Source organism: Xiphophorus maculatus, chromosome 4 (assembly GCF_002775205.1).
Source record: "Xiphophorus maculatus strain JP 163 A chromosome 4, X_maculatus-5.0-male, whole genome shotgun sequence".
NCBI lineage: Eukaryota > Metazoa > Chordata > Actinopteri > Cyprinodontiformes > Poeciliidae > Xiphophorus > Xiphophorus maculatus.
The window spans coordinates 4,489,151-4,516,415 of NC_036446.1; the positions used below are offsets into that span (position 1 = coordinate 4,489,151).

At 36.0% G+C, this 27,265-nt stretch overlaps 1 protein-coding gene across 1 annotated transcript in view; it reads left to right on the forward strand.

Annotated features, from left to right (window-relative positions):
- The window catches only part of nell1 (neural EGFL like 1), a 230,372-nt gene that overhangs the window by 81,198 nt on the left and 121,909 nt on the right, over positions 1–27,265 (forward strand). Inside the window, exons 8-12 of the mRNA XM_023332459.1 lie at positions 5,803–5,937; positions 10,369–10,471; positions 12,632–12,705; positions 15,432–15,531; positions 18,261–18,389. Coding sequence (XP_023188227.1) covers positions 5,803–5,937; positions 10,369–10,471; positions 12,632–12,705; positions 15,432–15,531; positions 18,261–18,389 — 541 coding nt within the window. The remainder of the gene's footprint in view (positions 1–5,802; positions 5,938–10,368; positions 10,472–12,631; positions 12,706–15,431; positions 15,532–18,260; positions 18,390–27,265) is intronic.

Consider the following 27,265-nt stretch of genomic DNA (forward strand, 5'->3'; position numbering starts at 1 on the left):
ATTTCACCAGAAATGTATAAGTGTGACAAAACTATTGCTCAACTTCGCCCATTTTAAAATACCTACTTTTCTAACATTGTGGATGTGTCGGCACCATGTCTAGGTGCCTGGTTTTTGAATTTATGTGTGAATGTCAGTAATAAAAAAGTTTCACACTTGTGTGATAAGGAAAAGGACTCAACTGTCAGCTGCAAATCAGACGGCAAAAGAAAATGTTGCTTAAGATCAATAAATTAATTTTATTTCATTTTTTGTATTCTTTCACTCCATAATAAATATGAATAGTTCAAATATGACTAAAAGAAATCATGAATTAAAAGGAGCAGAAAGAAATATAAACTTATAATATCTGCACCTATTCATATAAAAATAGCTATTCAACTCAGAAGAGACACATTTAAAATACACAGAAAATAAACAAAAAATGCAACACATCAGTTCATTGAATGCCATATGGCTTCATCATGATGATTTTCTAATTTGTTCTAAATACAGGAAGAGATTTTAATTGTTTGCTAAACTGACAAATTCAGTTAAAATGTTTCTTTCCATCATCACTATTTTGATTTAACTTTTTTAAAAATCTCTGTTCCTCTTAACTTTAATTTGCTTTATCATTTTAAAAATCTGTTTTGAATATTGTTTTGTAAAAAAAAAAGTGATGTTCTTTGTACATAAAGCTTAAAATATTGTACTCTGTCAATACATGAAGTTTCAATAAGTTTAACTGACAGAGTACAAAAACAAGGCAAGAAACCTTCAAGTGACAAAACAGTGAAATAGACAAAGAATCTATCAGAGCAAGATCTACAAATCTTTATTGTGTGTTGTGATGATGATTGTCAAAATCTGGAGCTGATGAGATATGAAAGCTGAATGTAGATTATAAAATCTGAAAACATTTTGTTGCCTTTCTTACCACACTGAAGCTTAGATTGGTCTGAGTTGTACAAACAAGGTTTAGAGAGTTTTGAGAAAATGGTGACTGCGTCAACTCAACAGGAGACTAACGGGCAATGCGCTAAAGACATAAGGGAAAAAAGTGATCCATTTCAATGGCTAAACGTCTGCATAAGCCATCAACATGAGCATGTTATGAGTTGTGTGTGTATGTAATGGTGTGTGTGTGGGGGGGTGCACTTGCAAGAGTGATACCAGGTAGAAGTGGATGAGGTGAGGACATCCCAGTGGGTGAGTGAGATCTGGAACATTTTGGGTGTAAATAAGGATGAGATGGTGACCATTACCCTACTGCTGTGTTAGTGCCTCCTCCTTCGCATGAGCACAGCTCGACCTTTTGCCACCTGACCTCACTTCGCATATAAGTCACAGCGGGGAGGATGTAGTCATCTCCTGCTCTAAATGGCTCTCTGCCTATGCAGTGGAAAATTGAAGGATGGAGCATGCAGCGAATAATTGCTGGCATCCTAGTTTGTGAAGCAAAGTGTCAAGGTGAGGTGAGATGACTCTAAGCCCCTCTGTGTGTGGATAATCATGGTAGAATTTGCATGTATTACACTTCTGTCTTTTATAGGAAGGAGTAAATCGTGTACGGAAATCACAGAGCTTTTACTTGTCGTGAAAACAATTCCCCTGGTTATTTCCTATTAAGCTTTCCGATTTAAACCCCAAACCAATTTAATTAGCACAGAGGCTCTTAAAAGCATTAGATTTCTGTGATGCTTTGTGTTCAATACTGGGCAGCTTGAGGGAAGTGATAATCTACTCAAACTGGATGCAGTGTGAGTCCATTTACCTTTCGACAAACAGAAAGATTTACTTTCTTTTCTCCATTTTCTTTCTTTTCTCTTTTTTACAGTTTAACAAAATACACTGAACTGAAGCTGAAACTTTAAACAAGATTTGCTGAAAGTTTTTTCTAAATTCTGCTTCTAGAGACATTCAACATAACCTGTAGTACAGTTTACAACTGAAAAGATAGAATTTGCATTTTATTTGAATGTGCAACCAAATGTTTATTGATGAATGATATAGATAGAACATGGGGTCATATTTGCCTGTCTAAACATATTGAAATTGTGTTTTTTTATTTTTTATTTTTACAGAGACATTGTGTTTCTATAGCTTAGATGTTAATTACAGCTGAGTGGAGCAGCAAAGACAGATACTTCTGAAATGTTAACTTACTGAACAGTAAAATATTTTACAAATACTTCATACCAAACAATTTGTTTAGTTTTTTTCCACAGTTTCCTATGATGTAGGTAATATTTTTGACATTCACTTCAACTGGATGAATATCAAAGCATTCATCCAAAAATATTCACTTTTTAGCCATAATTGTCAAAAGTTACTTTTTTTCTTGACAATTACAAAAAAAAAGTAAACATTTTGACAATTGTCAATGGTTAGACAGAGTTTGTCTTAACAGGTGCTTAGTTTGATTGTGGTTAGAGCTGGTACTGGCTACTTTGGTAGCTCCTTTAAACATCCTCAAAAAAGAAGGATTTTCAGAGGAAACACTTATTTTACAGCTTTAAAACATTAAATAAAATATTGTTGGATCATTGTTGGCGTTCTCAACTTATCTTGACTTCTGAACTTCTGAGTAGAGACGATCTGCAAAGGCCAGTTCATCTCTGAGGACAAGATGAACTGGCTGGATCCTTTATTCTGAGTTACATATCGATTATGACATTACATATAACTGGAACACAGATATGCTTTTTAGCTCAATATTTAATACTATTCATAATGTGTTCTCTTTCTTTTTTAAAAAAACATATGCAGGATATTGAATTAGATTTTATAAATATTTATACATATTTTTAAATATTTTAGCAGTAATCTAACTGAAAAAACTTTTGGAAGATAGGGGTCTACAGGTTCAAAACTGCACTTTGGTGCAGTTTAAAATCTGTTTTTAAAGTGCTATATAAATAAATTTGACATTGACATAATGATAAACTGCAATGTCTGGACTTCCTGGACCAAGGAAGGAGATAATCAAATAAACTGGAAATTTGACGAAAGATAGATTGCACATAAATCTATTGCACATTAACTCAAAATATGCCACTTCAATTTTGAGAATATGTTTGCCCTCCACGCAATTGACGTCAAAATTTGCTAATCAAAGTTTTTCTGCAAAGATTAAAGTGTGTGGTTATTTTCACCAAAAGTTTGAAGTATTCTCAGAATTAAAATAAATGATGCAAAATTATTATTCTTGAAAATATTTTTTGGACAATCTAACATCCAGCATCCTTAATTATCTTGGTTTAAAATAAAATGTTTCTAATTGCTGCAGATTTCAGTGGCTCCTAGAATTTTAGGAGCAAAAATTACAAACAAAAAAAAGATACAATAGGTATTTCTTCTCTAGCATTTTTCCACTTGTCTTGCCTTATAAAGATATGATTTTATTTATTTATTTATTCTTTCACATGTCTTCTTGCCTTGTGTATTGACAATAGAAGCTACATGCCTATTAGCCCCTGAGTCCTTTGTGCCGCATCATGGTGCCATTTGATGCTCAGGTTGTACCGGAGAGGTATTCCTCTGCGGTGCCTCGAGGCAGACCCGAAGCCTTTGAAACTACATTTCAAACATTTTGTTTAGAGGTCTGTTGAGATGCGTCTCCACCACTCACAACTCTAACAGCTCTTCAGCAGGGACCCCTTTAAACAGCGCAAAATGCCTCAGTGACATCTAGTGTTTTTCATTTTTCCTCAGAAGCTTCAATCGCACCAACTCCTCTACTTTTGAAATTGAGACGTGACCGAGTTGCCGAGGAGAGGTGGTGGGAGTGTAACCAGTTTTGACACTCTCTCGAGTGAACCTATAATTTCTGAGATGAACCTGCCTGGTAATATCAATGGGACTTTAAAAATTGCCTCACCTTCCACATGGGCAGTTATTTATGTACTACTTGTGCTTCTAAACCTTTTACTACACGTCACATTTCTGGTTGGAAATGACCTAAACCACATCATAAAGTGACAAAAGCTGAAGTAATTTTCCACATTCCGTTTATGGAGAAGCTTTAAAGCTCTTCACAGCTCACCTCAGAGGAACTCCTTTCACACCCACACAAAACATTTCAGATGAATAAAGGTTCCAAATGTAAACTTGATTCTAATTTAGCAATTCTTCAGTTCGACAACTTGTGCACAAATATTCCTGTTGAACCTCTGAATATCTGCATAGAAAGATAAACTGCCTCAGGTAAATAATGGTACAACATCTTTCTACGTATCTGACATGTGCACCAACTTTTTTTTTAACACGTCAAAAAAAAAAAAGCTACCAGCTGAAAGTTTCTGCTCTTTCCTCCATATTCTAAAGGTGCTCTGTTAGACTGAGATCTGTGGAAGACAGTGTGAGATTGTTTCAGCTTTGTCACACGGTGCATTTTTCTGCCGCAAACAGCCATAAGAGGTTTGGCACACTGTTGTCTTAAAGGGAAGACATGGTCAGCAACAAAATGCATGCTGGATGTAGCATTTAAGCAATAATCATTTGTTACTACAGCCCCAAAAAACACCATCAGCCTGAATCATTGATACAGGACAGAATGTTTGATTTTAACCTGTTTATGACTGACTCTGACTGAATCATCTATACGTTGTAGTTGAAGTTAAAGCTAATCAGATCAGACATTTTTCCATTCTACGAATGTCTAAATTGTAAAAGATTGCTCAAATTGTAGCCTCTGTTTTCTTGTTCTTAGCTAATATGAGTGACCTCCAAATTTAACGTAATCTGTGTTGTCTTTGTCTTGTGCCATTTTGGGTTAAACATCCCCTTCATTCATTTTGTAAAGTAACTTACAATGACCTCTGTTGGTCAGTCACATGCAGAGATGGTGACAAAAGATTTTTTTCTTCCATTTGAAGATTCTCCTAATCAGTTGATTAATATAGCCTTAGTCCTTTATGATTTATTTTTAACATATTCCGAAGTTGATGAGCATCTGCGTGAAAACTTTAGTGAAGAAACCGAGGACGTTTGGGGAACTTATCAGAACAGACTTGTTTTTAAAGCTTTTTTAGTTGATATTGTAGGTATCACTATTTTTTTTTACAACAGTTCATTGTTATTCATTACCTGTTAATTATACAAAGAGGTTATTCATTTAAAAGCACTTTTAAATGTCGCATTTTAACTCATATCCCTACTTAGCGTTACATCTACCTAATCTGTTAACTATAATTAATATCACTGTAAAAAGCTAATTGTGTCACACAGTGTGGAAGTTGTCACAACATTATTCAAGTTAATTTGCTGTTTGATTAGAAAATAATTAATTGACACATTTCTTATTCACAGAATTAATCTTTGCTGACAAATGTAGCTCCAAATGTTTTCTTTAAACGTCAATCAGCTACGCTAACATATTTCTGGCTACATCATTTTGGTTGGAATATGGATACATTCTTAACAATGGCTTTAAAACACAACTCACCTTCAGCCCCCTTCCAAGTGGTCCTTCTTTGCCACATTTTTGAGTTAGTTTTCTGAGGGACAACAGTGGAGAGTGAGTATGAAATAAATTGAAGAAAAATAAATTGATGAGGGTGCACAAATAGGAGGAGAAGGGCAGAGTGGGAGCTGTCATTCCTCTCTGTCATATCTCAGCAGATCATTGCCTGAGGAGAGGAGCTTGAGCTGAATGATGATCCCCTTTTGTTTTATTTGCCCTTTAAAAGAGTGACTCTTGGTGGAGAAGCTCTCCGTGAAACTTGACCAGAGGATAAGGGACGGGCGGGGGAAGATGGGTGACGGGCAACTGTGGTGTATTTTCAAACTGTAAAATGGCTCTTGTGATTCTGTGTGCAGCTGAACTATGCAGAGTCTAGACTGACCCAACTGGAGGGCTGTCACTGCGAGAGGACCTGCAGCGCCAACGGCCTGGTGTACCGGGACAAAGAGCTGTGGGTGGAGCCGGAAAACTGCAGGAACTGTGCTTGTAAGGTAAGTGTTACCCTCTTAGAAAGCCAAGAAACCTGTTCATTCAAGTGTTATTATTGTCCAATATACAGTAAAAACTGCAGTATGCTTCAAAGGGGCAGTATTGTGTATTTTCCAGGCACATAATGCCATTTTATAGCATAATCGAGTAACTGTGTTACCTTCAGTTGATGTAATAATGCTACTTATATCAAATTTGACTTGAAATTTGACCTCCGTCTCTTTTAAAAACTCTGCCTTCACATCACTTCTCTATTAACTCTTTAATAACATTTTTACTAGGGTTGCAATAAGAAATAGCTTGTATAACGAACTTAGCCGATGCTCAGTCCTACCAGGTGTTTGCTTATTGTTTCTGGCTAGTCTGAAGGAGCAGAGTGGGGCAGTGAAAGGGGAGGGTTGCTATGTAAGGTGGAAGGTTGGAAACTGCAGCGCCAAGGAGGAGCTAGGTTCAACCAGGCGTTTTGCACAACTGAATGGTTGCCATGGAGATTAAAGGATTTCTCAGATATGCATGAAAGAATCAAAGCAACACTCTAGGTATGTTTTTGATGGGAGAATAACATTATAACATGATGTAAAGCTTAAAAAAACATTGAAAGTGCAGTGTTAAAACGTCAGAAATCTACGGAGCCCTCCAGGGATCATGGGGAATTTTTGTTCTTTTGTGTTCCCTCGCAATACTTTTGCATTACCTCGCAAAAGGTTTTGTGTTCCCTTGGAATACTGTACTGATCAGTTCATGCGGCATGATTGAATACTGTAAACCTTTCTTACAGTATTCAGAAAGGCTGTAAGAAAGGCAGAAAGTACAGTGGGTGCCGTACTTTCTGCTTTAATATAAGGTTATGTAAGGTTTTTCCATGAATGTTAAGATCTCGTTGTGAAATATCTGAAGTTTTATATCTTTTTCTTTAGGATAAAAAGGCACCAAAAACCTATGATATAAACAGAAACTTTCCGTAAGTAGGAAAGAAATAAAAATACCTCCTAATTTGGACATTTCTGAGTTATTATCGTGGGTAATAAGTCATCTGACAGTTTTAATTGTGTCTCTGTTGTGCTGGTTGTCTGAATGGTTTAAAGGGCTGCTTTCAGTGCCGTTCCATCTTAGCCTTAACAGATATAAACATGCAGTGAATAAATCGACTTTCAATCAGTTTTTTGCACTAAAGACTTAATAATAATAAACACGTATTATTATTATAAAACACGGCAAACTAATGATGGTAAATGGCCGCACTGGGTTAACTCAGGGAATCTCATCTGTCCGTGTATCAATCAACTCCAAACCACTTCTTTGTTTTGTCACAATTATCGATTTATTCCATTTTGATCATCATGCTCCAAACTTTGCAAGGACTGACCACCCTGCTCACCGCTTCCTCATACACACAAAGCCAGCGCGCCAGTAACCTTCCCATTCATACTTGATGACAGTCTCGCCCACATCAACACACCCACCACCCAAGTGTCAAAGTCACCTGCTCCTGTCATATCAGTAATTACTTATTTCATTCATATGGCTCTTACAGAGCCTCAGTGAAAACGTGTTTATTATTATTAACTGTTTGGTGCAGAACACTGATTGAAAATCGATTTTTTTTACTGCATATTTATGTCTGTTAAGGCTAAGATGGAACAGCACTGAAAGCAGCCCTTTAAACAATTCAGACTATGAACACAACAGAGACACAATCAAAACTGTCAGATGACTTATTACCCGCAATAATAACTCAGAAATAGTCCAAATAGTTTGGATGTATTTTCATTTCCTTCCTACTTACGGAAAGTTTCTGTTTATATCATAAGTTTGTGGTGCCTTTCTATACTAAAGAAAAATATATAAAATGTCAGATATTTCACAAGGAGATATTAGCATACATGGGAAAACCTTACATAACCTTGTATTAAGGCAGAAAGTACGGCGGCCACCATAAGAAAGGCTTAGAGTATCCAATTATGCTGCATAACTGAACAGTAGATTATTGCGAGGGAAAGCAAAACCTTTTGCAAGGGGACACAAAGGTTCTGCGAGGGAACGCAAAAAAAACAAAACAATTCCCATGTTCCCTGTAGGGCTCCGTAGAAATCTGCATTGTCACTAAAAAATCTCCACCATCCATAATGTTTTCTTGTATTAAGGTAATTGTTGAAAATTTACAGTTGGCTAAAAAGAAAAAAAAAACATGCCATAGAAAACCAGAAATCATTATTGCCGTGGAAACGGCTGATCGGTGCGTCTCTAGTGAAGACTCCAGTTACTGTCAGTAAAGATTGCTGCAGGTAATGTTCAGGAGTTTGATCCACAATACTTCTTTTTTGTCTTAGCAGTACATCATTTTTTTAAGGCCTTTACAGGATTTCAGAGCAATGCAAAGCCTTGCCATGAGCAGAAAGTTAATAAAAAAAACAAACCCAAAAAACATATATGATAGCATGACCTCTGGAGCTGTTTCAATGCAATATCACATACTCATGGCAGATAATCTTGTAGCAGCTCACAACAATAGATTACTAGTCATTGCAACCCTGAGTTTTCTTAGCATTTTGTTTTGTTTCCATCTTCTCACTCTGTGCCTACTTTCTAACAAAGCAAACATCCTCTAATAGGCTTCCTTACCTGGCTGTCTGCATTCAAACATAGGGGCTAGACATGCAATGTGTTTAATCAGGGCATTCTTGGTCCTGAGGATTTAGAGTTGCTGCATCAAAGCACATCAAGCACAGTAAAGAGTTTAGTCAGTCTGGTTTCCTCCCGTGGACATGCCATTAACTGATAACCACAGCGTCCTAGGAGAATCCTTTTTGATGACTCATGAAATGAAGAGGCGCTTGCAGAGAGAGATATCAGGCTCAGAAGTTAATGCAGTCCTTAAGGGTTTGAATAACTACCTCACATCAACAGGCTACTAAAGAACGGTGCAGTCTCAGTGATTAATGTGGTTTCTTTTATTCTGAAATGTGATGGGTTTCAGTTTCAAACAGTAGAGGCTAGATCGAACTGGAAGACACTTTGCATGAAAGCATTTAACACATCATTAACAAGAGTTGGTTTATTAACAGAACTTACTCAACTTGTTGTTCCCAGTTAGCTGAACGTCAAGAATAAGTTGATAATAAGAAGTGTGAAAAGCAGAACTTTGTCAGTTTTAAACAAAAAAATGTTTCTATCTGGCATCCCTGGTTCCCTCCACCAAGCAAATAAAAATACCAGTGACTTCAGAATGCAGGCAAAGAATATAAGATGAGGGGTGAAATCAGAAAGAAAACACACATCAGCAGTAATCAGGAGGTATAGAACAGGCTTCAGTAACACTGATAGCTGCAGCAGAGGCAGTGGAACTACTGCGAGTGTGCTGCTTGCTCAGTATAGCTCTATACAAATATGTTTGACTTGCCTTAGGCATTATAAGTGCAACTCTGACATTTTGTGTCTAATACCAACTTTTTCAATAACATCCAAAAAGAAATACCGAGATTACGTTTTTGCCTAAGCTGGTTTTGAAAGCAATGTTTTAAAAAAAGACTGAAGGATGTTTTCTGTGAATAAATGCAAAGGAGATGGCGTTAATTTTGATGGAGTGTTTTTTTCAGTTCATGTCAGATCATGCATTAATGGAAGGTTTCTGAGCAGCACTAGCAAAGCAAATTACCGCATAGTAAAAAACAAATATATGTAACATGGAGTTTTGAATGACAAAAGGTTGTTGGGAGAGGACACAAGCCTTTAAAAAGCTTCTATTTAAAGCTGTTATATGACCTTGAATCCAGCCGCAAATCTGTGGAGAAACTAAAAGAAAAATCCATTAAAGTCGATCCAATAAAAATGCTTGAAAAATTGCTCAAACACTTAATAGTATGTTGCTTAATTTGACAACAACATATATTTTATCCCAACTAGTATTTCTGGCATTTTTTGATTCAACTCAGACTTTAGTAAACTCGCTCTTTATTCCTCCACTAAGCTAATGTTAACAGGTTTATTTCTCTGTTTTGATAAGACTCAATGATTTAGCTGATTTAATTGTGGTTCCATTTACTTGTGTGTAGTTTGAGATAACAAAGACAGGAAACTGCAACAACCAACATAGTCTCTCTGCTAATGTGAAAGTAATTGTAAGGATTAAACAAACTTTGGTTCTTTGGGAAAACCAGATTCATTGCAGTTTTTTGAAAGCTGTGCACATAAAATAAGTGGTACATTTTTAATTGGTGGACTAACTGTGCAGCTGTATGATTGTTTGGGTTGCAGGTCACATAAAATAATAGATAATGGGAACAATAAAAGTTGTTGGTAGTCGAGTTTAGTCAATTAAAAGTGTCTTTGTCAAGACCCCCTAGTGTTCATTCTTAGACAAAGCAGATTAATTTAACTAATTTGGACACAGAAATTGTAATATTGTTTTTTTTTCTTTCATAATGATCCAAAAGAACGGTGTGGTGGAGTGTCGCAGGATCTTCTGTCCTCCAGCAAATTGCTCAGACGACATGTTGCCTGTACATGTTGATGGGACTTGCTGTAAAACGTGCCGACGTAAGTATTAGCTCATACACCGCATGCAGATAGAAAGATATAGACATATCCATCACAGATCTCTGTAGTTACTTTGCAAAATTATGTTTCAGAGTGTACAGATGGCCTCTGGTCAAGAATTTAATAAGAATAAGAATATGAATTTAATCACAGTATCTAAAAAAGAATCGCAGACTGTAACCCCCCTGAAATGAACACTGAGCTGTAATTGAAAGCACCATAATTTGTTTACTTTAATAAATCAACAATAATTGTTGGGTACTTTCAAAGAGCGCCAGATAGTAGCACTTGACTGGTTTGTTAATTAGACCTGACAAAAAGTTACAATAACATTTCTAAAGGGCTTTCTTGAATTTGTGTGTTTCAAAGTTATTCTTATCACAGTTTCAAATTGTAGTTTAGATATCCAGTTCAGAAAAATACTTACTTATCAGTAGCACAGTGGCTTTGGTGCTGCTATTTACTATTCAGCTTAAAGGATAGAAGTTGCTGCATCTTAGCACTTTAAACTAAATATGTATCTTTTATAGTCAATATATCAGATGTGTGAACCTATTGGATCACTGTTCTGTTTCTTCTTATGTATTCCCCACAAATCTATAGCTCTATGAAGATCTATAAAAACTAGAACTAACAAACAGAGAGATAGTTTTACCTATCAGTCATCACCATTCTGAATGCTAAGTGGTCAATTTGACATGATCTATATTAAAGTAATTTATATATAATCTAGTAGAGTTTTAGGTTAACGTTTTTTTTCAAAGTGCAATAAAAGTAATTTTTTATCGTATGTTTTTAAGTTGGACATTGTTTATATCTGGTAAATTTCACACAAATGTATTTACAGAATGTTTTATTGTTAGAATGGCAATGACTCTATTCTATTCTGAGGCAAAACATTATGATTAAAGACAGGTGATGCCAAAAAAAATTCATCATGGCAGTTTGATGTGTCAGGAGCAGGAAAAATGGATAAGGGGAAGAATTTTAGAAAGTTTGTTGACCATGAAAGGGAGCTTTGAAGTTTGACAACTTGATCAATCAAAACTGATCAAGTTGTTGATTTCTTGACACAGTAGTACAGAGCAGAACAATCAGGGTACTTTTAGCTTCTTTGAGCAGAATTATTCACCCTGCCACAAAGCAAACATGGTTCAGGAATGTTTTGAGAAGCACAACAAGCTTGAGGTGTTGACTTGACCTCCAAATTCCCTAAGGTCTCAATTGAATTGAGTGTCTGTGCTGTACAAACAGGTCTGATCCACATCACCACTTACAAGCCTTAAACAATCTCCAGCTAACATCGGTGCAGCTAGTGCAGCACATCTACCATGACGACCGTAGCCCATTCCTCTACAGGGACCACGCACAATTAGGCAGGAGGTCATTGTGTTATTTCTAATTAATGCATTTTGTGGTTTAAAGGCCAAATGCATGGAGAAATTAGACACACTAATTTATATTTTCAAAGTAGTTTCAATTAGATTAACAACTAGCATAACTGGTGTTGTTCTCTCAGCATGAAGGCAAAATAGCAAAGATCGCAACTGTCTTCATACACTTCATACACACGAAATAAGCAACATTTCAAAGCACACAGATTTCTAGCATGAACTCCCACACACACAGACTGCTGTGCCTTTCTTAATACACTGCATGAAAAAAGAAAGAAATCCCTAAAGTATAGAGCGCCTGAATAATTTCAACCCTCCTTCGCATCCCTCTGTCCCTCTGCTCACTCCTCCTTCCTCCTCTTGCTCCTCTGCGAACATCAGAGCTCTGGCACAGAAGAAAGCGGAAGCTGTGCTCCTGAGCTGTGACAGAGCATGCTGTGGTCCAGCACCCTTGAGAGGAGGAAAGCAGGACTTCGCATCATGTGGCTCACTTACTATTTCTGATTTATCACCAGAGGGATATGCTACAAGACCTTCATCTATTGTGTTCCTAATGTGCTGTTTCGTTTCGCCTTCACTTAAGCTCATCAGCAAAGAAAAAAATGTCCCAGCTAGATTTAAAATGCAGACCTTTACACTTGAAACTTTCTTTTCCTTTATTGCTTGTACTTGGTTAGCCAAACTGTTTTTATTTCTTGCAACTACTTTGTTTATCTTGAAGAAAACAACATAGCATTTTAATCTAATAATTTCCTATCATCTGCAGCTAAGTGTACCTACATGGGACAGACTTTTTCGGAGGGTCAACGCTTTCTTTCCAGGACTTGCAGGGAATGCAAGGTATTTTTTTTTGTTATATGCTTATCCTTTCTCTAGCATTTATCATCTTATCCACAGTAATGTCACCAGGCATATCTTTTCAGGGAAAATGTGCAATGATTGCATGCGGTGGACCACTTGGTGTGTAATTCAATTAGCCATCAGACTGTATTAGTTTTCCCACCCTCCTGCAATCTGTTCAATCTGCCTATTTTTACTCTAATGGTGAGATAGCCAGGTAATTAGAATAACTCATGAAGCCAGCTAAACAAAGGCCTAAGCCTGAGTGAAACTCCATCACTGCGAGGTTTATAATGGGAGTCATTTTTCCAGATCAGCCCAGAATAAATGTGAGTTTTCCTCAGTGAGAAAGCCTTTATCTTTAAAGATAGCATTCTATGGAGGAAATTATCATTTTATTAATGTAACTTCTTATAAATAAGCACATAGGGGATTATTGGACTTTTCATCAATCCAGCCACAAATGTCATCATACTTTATTTCAAGGCTTTATTTCAAGCTCTCAGAAAATTTTACTCTTAAACATGGATATGAATGACCAATCTGTATTATTCGATTTCAAGAAAGAGTTGTTTTTCTTTGTCAGGGTTTCTGTTTTGGACCATAATATCCAATACATTAAGGGCAGGTGACCCTAGCTGTGTGACCCTGATTAGGGTTTTTGAGTCATGTTGCAAATTTCAAAGTTGTGCTGGTGCCAAATCTCTGATACAAGTGATAATGAAGTTATCCTTTAATTACTGTATGGTTGGAATTGAATCTGATATTTTGCCAAAATTCACAGTTCAAGTTCCAGGCCAATCATCTGCTCAGAGACTGGAATATCCAATCTTGAGCTTCTATTGCCAATTTAAAATTTTAGGTTGTGAAATAACTTAAATTGGATCTATGCCTTGGGCAAAAAGGCTAACTATGCAATTACAAAAACACACAAACAAACAGGATTTAATATTTTTAAATAACTTATGTACTGGAAACCTTAGCAATTTGGTGCATCTCGATTTGTATTAGATTTATGCTACTACTTACATTTCATTAGAGTGAGCCTTGTTAACACTGTTAACAAGAATTAACACAGAAAGCTTGGCAAATTAAATTAAAGCCAATCCTTGGAGCCTCTGGCAGCAAAGAAAAAATAAATATGCAGTTTTAATTGGTTAACTTTTGAAAGAACGTACCTGTAGGTTTAACATATAATTTAATAACAAAAAATCAAATGAGTGAATTGCTTGCTTTAGAAATGATGTTCTAAAGTAGTTTATTTTAGATATAAAAGATATACCGTGAAAGGGAGCTGTGAAGGACAAAACTAATATATTGATTTTGGGCAAAAGACCTTGAGAAATCACTGAGGACTCCCAACATGCTTACATACCAGCCAGGCTGCTGCAGTCAGTGCACTGTTATTTAAAAACCCGTATAGACAACTTTTATTTATTTTTGTGTCCTTGCTTTGGTTGCAAGTTCATTTCTGCCTTAACAGTTTCAGTATTGATAACCATTTTTCATTTGTGACCAATATAGTCAGACTTCACATTTATTTCTTTTTTGTGTTAACGTCCTAAAGGAGTGTCCTAAAATATCCTAGTTTTGTCACATTTTCTCCTTGACAGTAAAGTTTTAGAATACTTTTCTAAACTGTTAAACTCACAATGTTCAGATTAATACAATGTAACCCTGTTGAAATGCATGCATACACGGCTTGATTGTTTTTCACATTTTGCCATATTACAACCAAACATTTCCAATGTATTCATTGGGATTTTATGATATAGACCAACATAATAAAGCAAACCGGGACCTTAATTTGATCTTGTATTTGTTTAATTTTATTCAAAGTTAAGCTTTTTATGATCAAAAGTTACTCATGTAACTCAGGAAGTGGGTGTTTTCTAAAGAATCTCTTCATGTAAAATAGACAATTATGGGACAACAAACTGTGTAAAATTCATATTATGGAGTCCAGTAAATTGTGATCAGTGATGAATTGACTTTAGACACAAATGCCAACATTTGATCACCCGCAGGGGCACTGTGGTTGATACTAAACGGATAACCAATAATTATCACAGAAGCAGGACAAATGGCAAATATGGAGGAGCTTCAAAGATTCACAGCTTGAAATGATCACAGAAACCCCTAAACCATACAAATTAACATTTATGGTTGTAAAATGACAAAATATCAAAAGGTTTTACAAGATGTTGTTGGCCTGCTTGTTTTATTACCAGTAATACAGAGATTAGCACTTCCCTTTTTTTTTACCCAATGCTAACTACTTTTAGTAGGTTAGCCTGCTGTTTTGGTGACTGCAAATTTCTACATATTATATTTCTAAAATAATATATATTCTGTAGAAAATAATACAAGTTATTCCGCTTTTTATTTTCAGAAGTTAAAGAAAACATGTTTTATCCTTGAGTCTCAACGCAATCCCTACTGAAATCTTTATGTGAAATCTCTTAAGACTCACGACCTACAAAATATTAATGAACATACAAGAAAAGGGAATATTTATCATATTTATACTTATTTCAGAGGCTTAAGACAGAATGCTTGAAGTGATTATATGACTAATGGGTTGCAAGTTTCCACCCTGTAAAAGATTAAATTATAAGACTCCATTATTTTCCGGTTAAAATAAGTTACCCTTACTGCATAGACCTTCATGGCTTTGACCCCAGTATTACAAAGTATAATCTCCTGCCTGTATTTTGTCCTTGCAGAATGGCTTGATGGTGAAAGTTACAGAAACATGCCCGGAGATTAACTGTACCACCGGTGAGCAGATCTTACCAGAGGGCAGATGCTGCAATGTTTGCAGAGGTATGGCTTCCATTTACCGCAATCTTTCCGCTATCCACAACTCACCCTCTCTTTGGATCTGTGTGCACCGGTGTTCTCCACAACGAGTAGTGAAAACAACCTTTTCTACATGTTGATTAAGCTGGACACTCGCAATATTTCTCTACCTTTGCGTTCCTGTGAATGTATTTTGTTTTTGTTTCTTTTTTGGCTAAGATAGCTATCAGAGCAGATTGGGCTGTCTTTTGCAGAGCACCTGCTATGCCAATTTACCCGGGTCCTGCTGCTTTGGCAGGGAACTACTACAAGGTAAATAGGCACCAGTCTGTCAGTAAATACATTGAATAAACAAACTGTATGCAGCTGGCAGTTATGATACCATTAGGCACCATTACGGGAAAAAAGAGAAAGAAAACACAGGGCAAGTTTGGCTGGAAGAAACTTGTGCTCTTGTTTTTGATAAGATTGGCAATATGCCTCACACACACCATATTTTGAGAAAGGGAGAGGAAACATGCATAAGAGAAAGAAAGATGAACAAATATTTATAGTGAATGAAAGGAAAATATACTTAAAAACAAGGATAAGATGAAAGAAAATAAACGAAAATGATTAGAAAATTAAAGGTGGGGAGAAAAATGTAGTAATCAAAGTAAATGTGTTGGAAAGTGAAGGGAGAAGAAGAATTGATGACTGTGAGAAGGAATGGGTTGAATAAAGGAACTTTCAGCAGGAGATTGAAGAGTGCAAGTTTATATGATAGGACTTTGCAATTAAATATTACTTCCCTAGAACTCCTCCATTTCCCACCTGTGGAATAAAATAATTATTTACAGTGTGTTTACTTTTATTAGAAGTTTATTTAATATTAATCTTACAATGTTTAATCAGTTTATTATGTCTCACTCAGTCTTACAGAGTCATTGTTTCTCTTTTTAGCCTTCACAGTTTGCCTCAGTGGGGCAGAAGCTTAGCAACAGGCGATAAGTAAATAGTTGTCATACCTTGCGGAGGGACAAGACCAGACCGACGGCGGAGTGATTATTATTAGACACAGAATATTCTGTCTGAAACCCATTTTTAACTGAAAGTTGCATTTTTCTCTGTGTGTGTATTAATCTGATTAGCTCCTTGGGAATGTTGGTGGCGACATTCTGTCTGTGGGAGAAGGACGGTACACAGTATATGTAGAGAGGTGATTCCTTTGTCTAGTTAGATCTCTTCTGAGCTCTCCATCTGTGCAGATGTGAAATAAAGCTGTGTTTTGTTCTTTCTCTTTAACAAGGTTTGGACTTTGTTAATTTTTCTCGCTCCACACACCCTACTTTTATGTGTTTATCCACAGTAAATGAAGCAGAATGTAGGACATTATTTCCAAATCAAAACAACAAAAGGACCATCATGAGCGACTTCTGTTCACACAGACACAACTTTTTTGTGTTAGGATAACATATAGATGGTTCCATAATCAATTCTTTTCCATTTGTGCACCATTTTAGAGATGGAATTATGGAGTTATAGTAATATAGTTGAAGCTCTTTCTCAGGTTCTTTAGGTACTCTGTCTCTTAGGGCCTTTATGCACAGCCTGTCTGTCACTCATTACAGAACAGGATGAGATACATCTACACAGTGAGACACAATCATCTCTCTGTCTGTCTGCCACCATCCTCATGTGTCAGACTAATTTTCGGTCCATCTATCTGCTTCATTACGATTGTGCATGTGCCTGCTCTATGTCTGCAGAGGTGCAGATTAAAAAAAAGCAAAAAAAAAAAACAGGAGGCACATTTGCCACAACATTATGACCTTGTATGTATTATCAAGTTAAATTGTCCTTGAGGAAAAATCTTTCTGGCACTTGGATTTCCAATTCTATTAACCATTTTATTCTCTCCTACTTTTCTTTGCTCACATGAACTGAAATGTATCCTGACTAAATCCCCAAGTCAGCTGTTCACATTTATGCATTTTATAGTTTAGTCATCAAAAAGAAAGCTTTGATGGAAAAGCCTACACAATTAGACAAGGTATTCTATAATATAAAAATATTCATTTCAGATCCAATCCAATCTAAGATCGAGTTTTAATTTAAATAAATTGATTACCTTTAAATACAATCCAATTTGATAGTCAGGTTCAGATGAAGTTACATGTAGGCAATTCAATCCTAAGTAATATACACAACAATTAAACTCAGTCTATGACATAATTTGACATGTTTTGATGAAACTTTTTCCTGTGTTATGGTTCTCAGCCGAACATTGTGCTGCAACAACATTTCTGTTGTTGGAGTTACCTAACTGCAGGCATGATGTTTTTGCTGATTGAGATTTAATTTCTGCACACAATTTCCATCATTGGTATATTGATTGTCCTGCCAATTTTCTAATTAAATATATTTTTATTCTGAAGAAGCAAGACAAAGTATGAAGATGGCAGGTTGTTTAAGAGCAACAGAGAAACATCCAGGCAACATTTCCACCTTGTAGGATAAGCAACCAAGTCTCATGCAAGCAACAATTTGTGCGGTTGTCTCTTTTATTGTTGTGAATCCTTCCTCTAAAAGAAAAGCCTTTAAAATTGCACCACTTTTATATATATAGACATATACATAAGGCTCACTGTCATTCATGATGAAAAATGTTTGTCTCTTTCCACAGAGCTGCATTTGTGTTTGCCTGTCTATACAAAACTTTTCATTGCCTTGAGTGAGCAAATTTTATCACTCCCTTTGCTTCTCTCTTTCAGGTTATGACTTCTGCGCGGAGGGACTCATTTGTGGAGAAAACTCGGAGTGTAAAAACAGGAATACTAAAGCAGAGTGTGAATGCAAGAGCGGCTATGCCTCTATCCATGGGGACTCTACTTATTGTGAAGGTACAACTTTATTTTACTCGGCTCAGGTTGTGCAGGGCCTCACAAGGTTGACTCATAATTTATATCAGCCCTGGATGTAAAAACAGCTGAATTGGTAGCAGTGGGTGGAAGCGTTTAATTCATCGTTTGCCTTTAGGAATACAGAGGCTGTGATCTACAGACTGAGTTTTGTACAAGTATGATGACTTCCTTTAAGGCAACAATTGCTTTAAGAAAGCTCAATTATTAACCTAATGCTGTGAAAAATTCACACGGCCAGAGTTTCCTGTTCTATTAAACTTTTCCTATAGGTTGAATATATACCCAACAATCACAAAAGGAGAGAACATGGAACTGTGGCGAAATTTTCAGGAGTGGCTGGCCTACCAAAATTACTCCAAGAGTATGTAGAGGAATTAAAATGCTTTATGGCAAATATTTGCATAGAGCTGCATTTCCATTCCAAATGTCATGGTTTTGCTCCAGTGGCAACATCCAGTTGTTGATCATGTAACTTGTGTGTTGCAAAAGTGTTTCCATTGCAGTTTTGTGAAATAAACCAATTTATTTTCAAAATGTGAAATTATATTGTCAGTGGAAACAAAGCTACTGACATGATGAAGATGGAAAAGTTTTATGTGGTGAATCTTATTACATCTCTTGTAAAACTAACACAGAATTCCAGAAAAAAAGTGGATGTAAATAATGGACTTGAGTCAAACAGCAGGACATTGAAGCACACTGGCAAATCCACCTCAATGGCAAAAGAAATCAAATTGAAAGCTTGGGAGTGTTGACGGAATTACTGAAAACATGTAATGGCAGTTTTTGCCAGTAGATGAGCAGGTTTGTTTGGACTGTTTCTATTTTTCAATTATTCACAAATTCATTTAAAAAATACATTTCGATTTTACTCTTTTTATCTTTGCCTGATGTTAAAATTTGTTTGACTTTAAAAACCAAAAATAGAAAGAAATGTGTTGGGGCTAAATATTTCTTCACAGCATCATACCTTCAGATGGGTTGCTGTGGCTCAGCAGGATACCTGTAAACTTTTTACAGACTTGATTTGTTTTCAGTAGGCCGACATAGTTTTCATATGTTTGAAACATTTGGGTCAATTACACTTAGCTCTAGCACAAGTTTCTCTTTTGAAAAAAATAAAATAATTATCAGAATTTTAAAAAGTGACTTTTGCTCATTTGCAATATTTCTTCTGTGGAAGAAAGTCTGTGATCATTCCTGTGTGGAAATTGTTGGCTGTGTAAAATCCCCAGTCTATGGAGGCTGCAGGCTTAGATTACTTGTGATGAAGCCAATGGCTTTATTTGATTAAGAAGCTTCAGAGCATGAGTCTGTGGATTGAAGGATTTGCTCAGTGCTTGGTGCAATTGTCTTTGGATCACAGCCACAACAATCTGAATCCACTGAGCTTTCCATGAGCCTGGTAGCTATGAGCCCTGTAGCCTTCCTTCACATCTTTGAATTGCATCAGACGTTAACCTAGAGTTGGACTCCAGTCCAAATCAGTCCCATGCCAAAAATGAGAGCTGAGAAACTCTGATTGCTAGATCAACAGTTTAAAACCAGGAAGCCTCCGTTTCAGCTACATGGACTTTATCCATGTTTGGGGTTTGTGACCTACAGCTGGCTCAGGCTTTTCCTTTTTCTATTCTGTTTGTAATGTTTATAGTTTTTAGAAGTTTTACCTCACATGCAAGTGAAAGTGGCTTAGGATAGCTGTGTGACAACAGCGAGAAAGCCTTACCCTCCTTAATGGTGAGGTAATCATCTCTGTTTTTGAGTTATAAACAAAACCCCAAAGGCTGATGCGATGTCGGTGATATATGCAGTTCTTGCTGAGGTCAGTTTAATTGCTTGTGTGTATTATTAACAGGAGGATCAGCTCTGCTTTTACTATCATTAAATGTGATCATCACATCCTCATGAATGTTTTATTATGCATCTTATGACATTATTTACTTGTAATCAGAAAGCTGCTTTGGAGCAGTGTTAACAAATCCCAGTTTGAGTGTGATAATTGCTCTCAGTCACCTCATGGTGCCATTTTGTCTGTTTTTAATTTAATAGCTGGGATGAGCTGTTCTGGATACAGGTGGTACAGCAGTGTAGCTGTTACCACCGTCACTTAACAGCAGAACGGTCTCCAGCTCAGATCTTCAGCTTTTATGGAGATTTTATTGTAAAGGTGTTTCTCTTTGGTTTTCCCTCAAAGTTCAGATCACATTAATGTAATTTGTTTATCTACGTCTTATTATTTTCAGTGCATCCTTTGTCTAACTTTTGGATTATTGAGTTCTGAACTATTTTTTCTTCATATTTTAAACCAAACTGAACAGACCCTGAAATCAATTACTATGACTGGAAACAAATAAGCTGCCAATTTTAACTCTACTAAACTTTCTAACATTAGGAACTGTTTGTATTTACATCTTGGAAGAGGTCAATTTAAATTTGTGTAAAAGTTATTAAAATGATATTTAAATGCAAAGTAGATATGCAGTAGTGCAACAGAGGCATAGCATTTTTTATCTGAAAAGAACAGAACTTTTCTATAAATCAAACGCAAGCTTTTCCTGGGCACGTTGTTTGCAGCATATTGGGTCAGTCTGCTATTGCATATATATGATGCAGGCTTAATTTCTGCACCCAGCCTGTGAATTTGGTTACAGTCTTAATATTCAAAGCCATCTGCCTAATCTCTGAGAAAGCAGGAATGTGCCCGTATAGGCAGAATATGCACAGACATGTAAATGCAAACATAGCCACATACTAATGAAGATCTGTTTTTCAATTGCTTGGCCACCAAGGAGAGTGTTTATTTATTCCATAAAAGATGCATTGCTGCATGTGGCCTGACATCTTTCTGGATATGTGCTGGATCCTGAGCTTCTATTCTTTTCTTTGCTTTGGAAACTCATAAACATTGTAGATGCATGAGTCTTGTGAACTTGTATTGTTGGATATGTGAGGCATAATCATTTAATAATGATTATGATAATCATTTAATTGTTTCTTGCGCATCATCAAACTCTGAGCAGCAGAGCACATAAGATGTATCTGGTAAATCATCAAATTTCTACCTTAAGTTGCTATTCTTACCTTAATATCTGTCATTATTTTTTATTACATTGATCAAAAGTTTACATTGAATGATTATGAATTTTGCATTGCTCCATTGAATACATGCTATCACATTTAAAAATGTGTTTATGGGACTCTTCTCAAATATTGACTTCAAAAATTGAGACACATTCAGTTTGGTACGAAATGCCTCTGTGTCCCTGTAGTAAACGTTTCTCTTTTGTTGGTGTGTTATATGTGTAACTACTACAATTCATTTACACTGTTAAATGTTCCCTGCAGTTTTGCAACACATTTGAATGCTTGATTAAAACACTGCTTATGTATTTGTGTGTTAATGCTCAGTAAAAAGATTCACCTAATGACAAAGTTTAAGCTGTTCTTACTCTTTCACTTGCAAGATATGACAGTGTATCTAAAAATGTGTCACATGTGCATCTTAATATGATGAAATGAAGCATTGTTTGTGAAACATCAAGTACTGTCACATCTTTGAAGTCTTATTTCACTTTCGATACACCGGCATTTATTAGTTTGATGTATTAGAATGTGGGTTGTTAAAATTATTTTTCAGTTCAGAGTATGAAAGTTTAAGGAGGAGCTATGATGTAAAGTTGACTTTTTTTTAACTATATATCATGTTAAAATGTCATTTTGTCATCAAAAACATACCTGCAGTGAACCCCCTCCTCTACACAAGACTCCTGCAGACTAGTGGCAGCAGCAGTTATCCAGAGTTTCTTCCCCCATGCAGTGAAACTGCTGTTAAACAAAATAATCATATCTACATTATTTTTAACAAAAAAAATATTGATTATACTGTACATGTAAATATAGTCAGTGTTTTTTTTTATTTATTGATCTCTTCTAAAGTTTATATATTTTTCTATTTATATTCAACATATGAAACCAAAGTCAAATTTCTTCTTTATGCACATAAAAAGCTAAGAATGATTCATATTCTTCTGAACTATAAAAGTGTTTAGCCACCATTTGGATTTGTTTGATTCTCTGTTCTAAATGATTAAGACTTGGTTCTGCTTTTTTTATTTCAGCATATCATCTTATCTGCAGCATGTCAGAATGTATTATAACTTATAATTAAGGATGTTTCATTGATAAGTCTCATGGTTTTTGTTCACTCAGGCTTATTGTCTGTATCAGCTCTTGTTTATGCTGTCAGTATTATTCTTAGACTCCCAGCAGATCTACTGTATCCTCCCAAATGTCTCTGCAGAGACATTATAATAATGCTGCTGCTGTTGTTTTGCTGTCAGTTTGTTAATCATGGCAGGAAAAAAAACAGGATTGTGCTGTTGACACACAGAGTAGAGAAGTATTGCTCAGAAATGAAGCACAATAATAAGACAGATATAGTCCTGTTGTGGAAAATGTTGCTCAGCAAAAGACAAACAAGCACGATTCCCTATTTCCGGAGTCAGTAGCAACCTGTTCCCACATGGTTTTCATCCCGGAGGCTGATGTTTTGAAATCCCAGCATGGACGCCTTTCTGAGTCAATCTTCACTAAGGCATTGACAATTTTCTTTCCTTTTCATATATCTTCAGCTCTGAGTGTTTTTGTCTTGAGTAAACCCAAATGATCTCCCACTCTGCAGCCTCTCAAGCACCCAGTCTGAGCTCTGCCTCACTTTTTCATGGATCAAATTAAAGCCAATATGACTGCTGTGCAGTATGGAATTGTTTGTTATTTAATACATTAATGAAATGTCAGAGCAGTTATGCAGATGCTTAAGTCAAGTATTTTCTCATATGCAGATTTGGAGCTCATTTGTATTACAGTTATCATCCAAGGGTTGCTATGGAGAATTATCCTACTATTAAGAACCTCTGACGGTCACTGTGTGTGCATTATTATCTATATTAGCTAATCTCAGGCTTGTTCTTCATTTATACATGAAGGTAGATTTCCCACCAATTAAGCTGCTCTGTGTTTTGGTTAATCTATTTAGTTTGATTAAACATAATTTGATTTTACTCAGTTTAAAGTAGCTGGCATTTAAGGTAAGATTCATTTTTTGCTCCAGAAACATCACAAATTTAAAAGAATTCAAAGAATAATTATTTGCGAGGAATGATTATTTTGCCCTGAGATGTTTCTCAAATGTTTCTCTTCTCATTCTTTGAAGGGGGAAAGATGCAACATTGACCGTTTTAGCTTTTTATCATGCTATGTCGGTCCATCATCAAAAACATACCTGGAATGTTGTTTAGATTCTTTCATGAATCTTTCAGGAACCTTTGAATCTTCTTTGGCAGACTTTCGGGGATGCCTAAGCTTTTTCTTATACAATGCACCGTCTATTTCCTCAAAGCTCCACCTTGGAGCTCCAGTCTCCACCCACAGAGCCTCCGCCACACAGCTCCACAGACTAGCTTCAGCAGGAGATACCAAACATTTAGTGGAACTGTGTGTCTGCTGAGTTTTTCATACAATTTCAATTCAGTGCTCCTAAGAATGGTTGTAAACAGCATTCTGGAAGGGGGTGGGGACTTCTTAAAGTGACAGAGGCCAATTTCTGTGATATAAAGCTACATTTCTTTTATTTTTGATACACACAGGATTTTCACATATTAATATATAAAGAGACATGGTTGTAGCTGAATAAGGCTTCCTTGTAGCATACATATGTTGATCTCAGCTAAGTCAATCTCCACAAGAGATGGATTACAGTGGCTCTCAAACATGTACATAACCGGTTCAAATGACAGGTTTTCTGTTGAAAGGAAAAGAAAAGCTATTAAAAAGTACCGTAGCCTGGTTAATAGCTGAAATATTTGACACTCAAAATTCTTATCAATGCTTACTTTAATAGTTCAAACTAACCATCTCAGCCTTACAGCTACCATCTACACTCTTCATTATCAGCGCTCTGGGGGTTAATACAGCCAATTGACCTGCAGAAAAACGAATAGGTCTCAAGGATAGTCTGCTTTATAAACCACATCCAATAGCTTGTCAAGTAGCACTGTGGCATTATCATTTCTACTGCATAAGATGCATTTTGTTTTTGTTTAGTTTTTTTATTTATTTATTTTTTTTTACATATTTTAGATATGCTAAATGTAAAAATTCATGAATAGGTGAATTGTCTGAGGATACTGAACTACAGATAGGCGAAGGTCCACTGTAACGCAAATTAAGTTTATTGCAAACTCCTGCTAAAATAACGGTGACACTATGTACTGCCACATTCGTTAATTTTTTATATTGAATTTTAAAGTCTAGCGTTATCACTGTTGATTACTTTTTGTTGCTGTTTTTCTGTAAGTTGTTGAATTCTTAGCACTATTTTCTCAACATGATATTCAACATCTTGTACTTGACAGTAAATGTTCATAATCCTAACCCTAAAACTCAATATGGTTGAATTGCAACATTTTTGAAAGGTAATTTCCTTAAATTAATCTTTGTTGTGCTTGAAAAGACTCATCAACAGTTGTCACAAATTCTTGATATCAGGTGTTTCTGCAACAGATGACACAACTAATGATTAGGTTTAGGAGACAATTTTTCAAATAATGTGAGGTTGGTTTGAACAACATTTCTTCACTGAGTGAATGAAATTATTATATGAACAGTGCTTTGTGTAATTACTCAGGTTATTTTTATCCATTAGTAACAGTTGTTTGATCAGTTGAAACATTAAATAGACAAAACCTCAAAAACTGAAGAAAAGGGGCAAACACTTTTTGATACCAATACATGTCATCAAAAATAATAGAAAATGCTCCTGAAGTTTTTATATAGTTAATAATTGCAGAGCCCTGCACTCTTTTTCATTCACCAACTTAAAACAGTCATTCTTTTGCAGTTTGATTTTGCCAGAAGTCCAGCGTCTCACCCTTGGTGGATAGATTAGAACAGTTTGAGTCTGACACATCAAACCATTTTCTGTTTGATCAGTTTGCTTTCATTTAGCTCCAAGGAGCGAAACTCTTTGGGATCAGGAACAGAGTCTCTGATGTGTCACCCTAGCTAACATGCTCAGGAGGCATTTTATGATATCCCAGATCTCCAGTCAGTCATTGCTTGGAACCACAACAGATTTTGTCTCTTTTATTCTTTCTGCTCTATCTCTTCCCTCCTCGCTTTTACCATTTACTGATAATCTGCAGTGACTTTGGTGCTAATGGCATTGCACTCGCTGCTGCTGGAGCTGCTTATCTTCCACTTTTTTTGCAGATCCTAGAGGGCACATGAGGAAGTAACCAGTCTAAGTGTTTGTACAGACAATTTGCTAGATCAAGAAAAGTCATTTAAACCAGAAAAACATTTTTGACACAACATCGTTTTGAAAAATGTCATGCTTAGGTTCATGGTAAACGCTTTATTATATGCCCCCTGAAATTATGCTTACAAAAATGCATATTTTTGGGCTGTTATTAAGGTAAATGTATCTGCAATATAAATATCATGAAAATACAACTTTACCAGGCAGACAGCTGAAGAGCTTGTGGTATTATTTTATATCAAACCCTTAAAAGGCAGAGTTTTCCTTTATAGATGTAATTTAGATTAAATTAAATCAAATTTCTTCTGACATGTTATTGCAGTGAACAGTTGATAGATGTGAGCTTGCGAAGAATTATGTCTCCCAGTGCAATTATTCACCAATTTTTAAATTTGCATGAGTCTTGCTGTCAGCCTCAAAGAAAGGAAAACCTTTGCTGTCCATAAAGCAATCTAAATTTTATGATCAAATTTCTGGTTGATGTGTTTCTGGACATAAAACTTGTCAGATTTTAAACAGATAGTGAAGGAACTGCATAATTCTCAATATCCTAAGGCATGCAGCGCTCTTTTGAAGATTTAATCTTCCGTGTACGTCCGTTATTTTCTCAGCACTATAGGGATCTGTATAAATGTATAAAAAAATCATAACTTTCTAATATTTCTTTGCCATAACTCTGTACAGCAGAAGAGAAAATACTATATTTTGAAACTGATGAATTCAGTAAAAAAAAAAAAAGTCCTGATTTTCACATAGTTTTAAGATAACTCTAAATACCTTCCTGACATTATGGTTGACCGTTAATAGGTAATTTCTAATGAAGAAAAAAAAACAATTCACAATGATTCCCTGCTTGTATAAAGTTGCTTGGTCACTAAAAATCCTCCTCATGACTCCTAGCATGTTAAGAGTTTTGTCTTAAAGGGGCAGCATTAGGCAAAATCAACTTTTTGAGCTTTACATCATGTTATTATGTTACCACTTCATCAAAAACATACCTGGAGTTCTGCCTTGATTCTTTCATGCATGTTTGAAAAATCTCTTAGTCTCCATGGCAACCATTGAGCCGTGCAAAATGCCTGAGTGGACCTAGCGCTGCCTTCAAGTCATAGCTGCAATTTCTAAACTTCACAGAGCACCCCTCCCCCACTCAGCTCCTTTAGATTAACCAGCAGCAATTAGCAAACACCTGGTGGAACTGTGCCTCCGCTGAACTCATTATAGGAGCTACTTCTCAGTGCAATGCTGGTAAAAACATAATTAAAAGGTCAATGGAGAAGTGATGTTGTGATGACTTTCCGAAGGCAAAAGTTTTTAAAGAAACAATTCCTTGAATTTGGAACTCAAATTCCTTTTAAGACATATTCAATATAAGTAGCATTTCTATAACAACTGAAGTTGAGTTTCTTGACTGTGTTATGAAATGGCACCATGTGCCTGGAAAACACATAATACTGCCCCTTTAAAGGAACGGTGACTAGTTTTATGCATACATGACATGATTGTGTTTCATGTCCAAAGACTTGCTGTACTACTC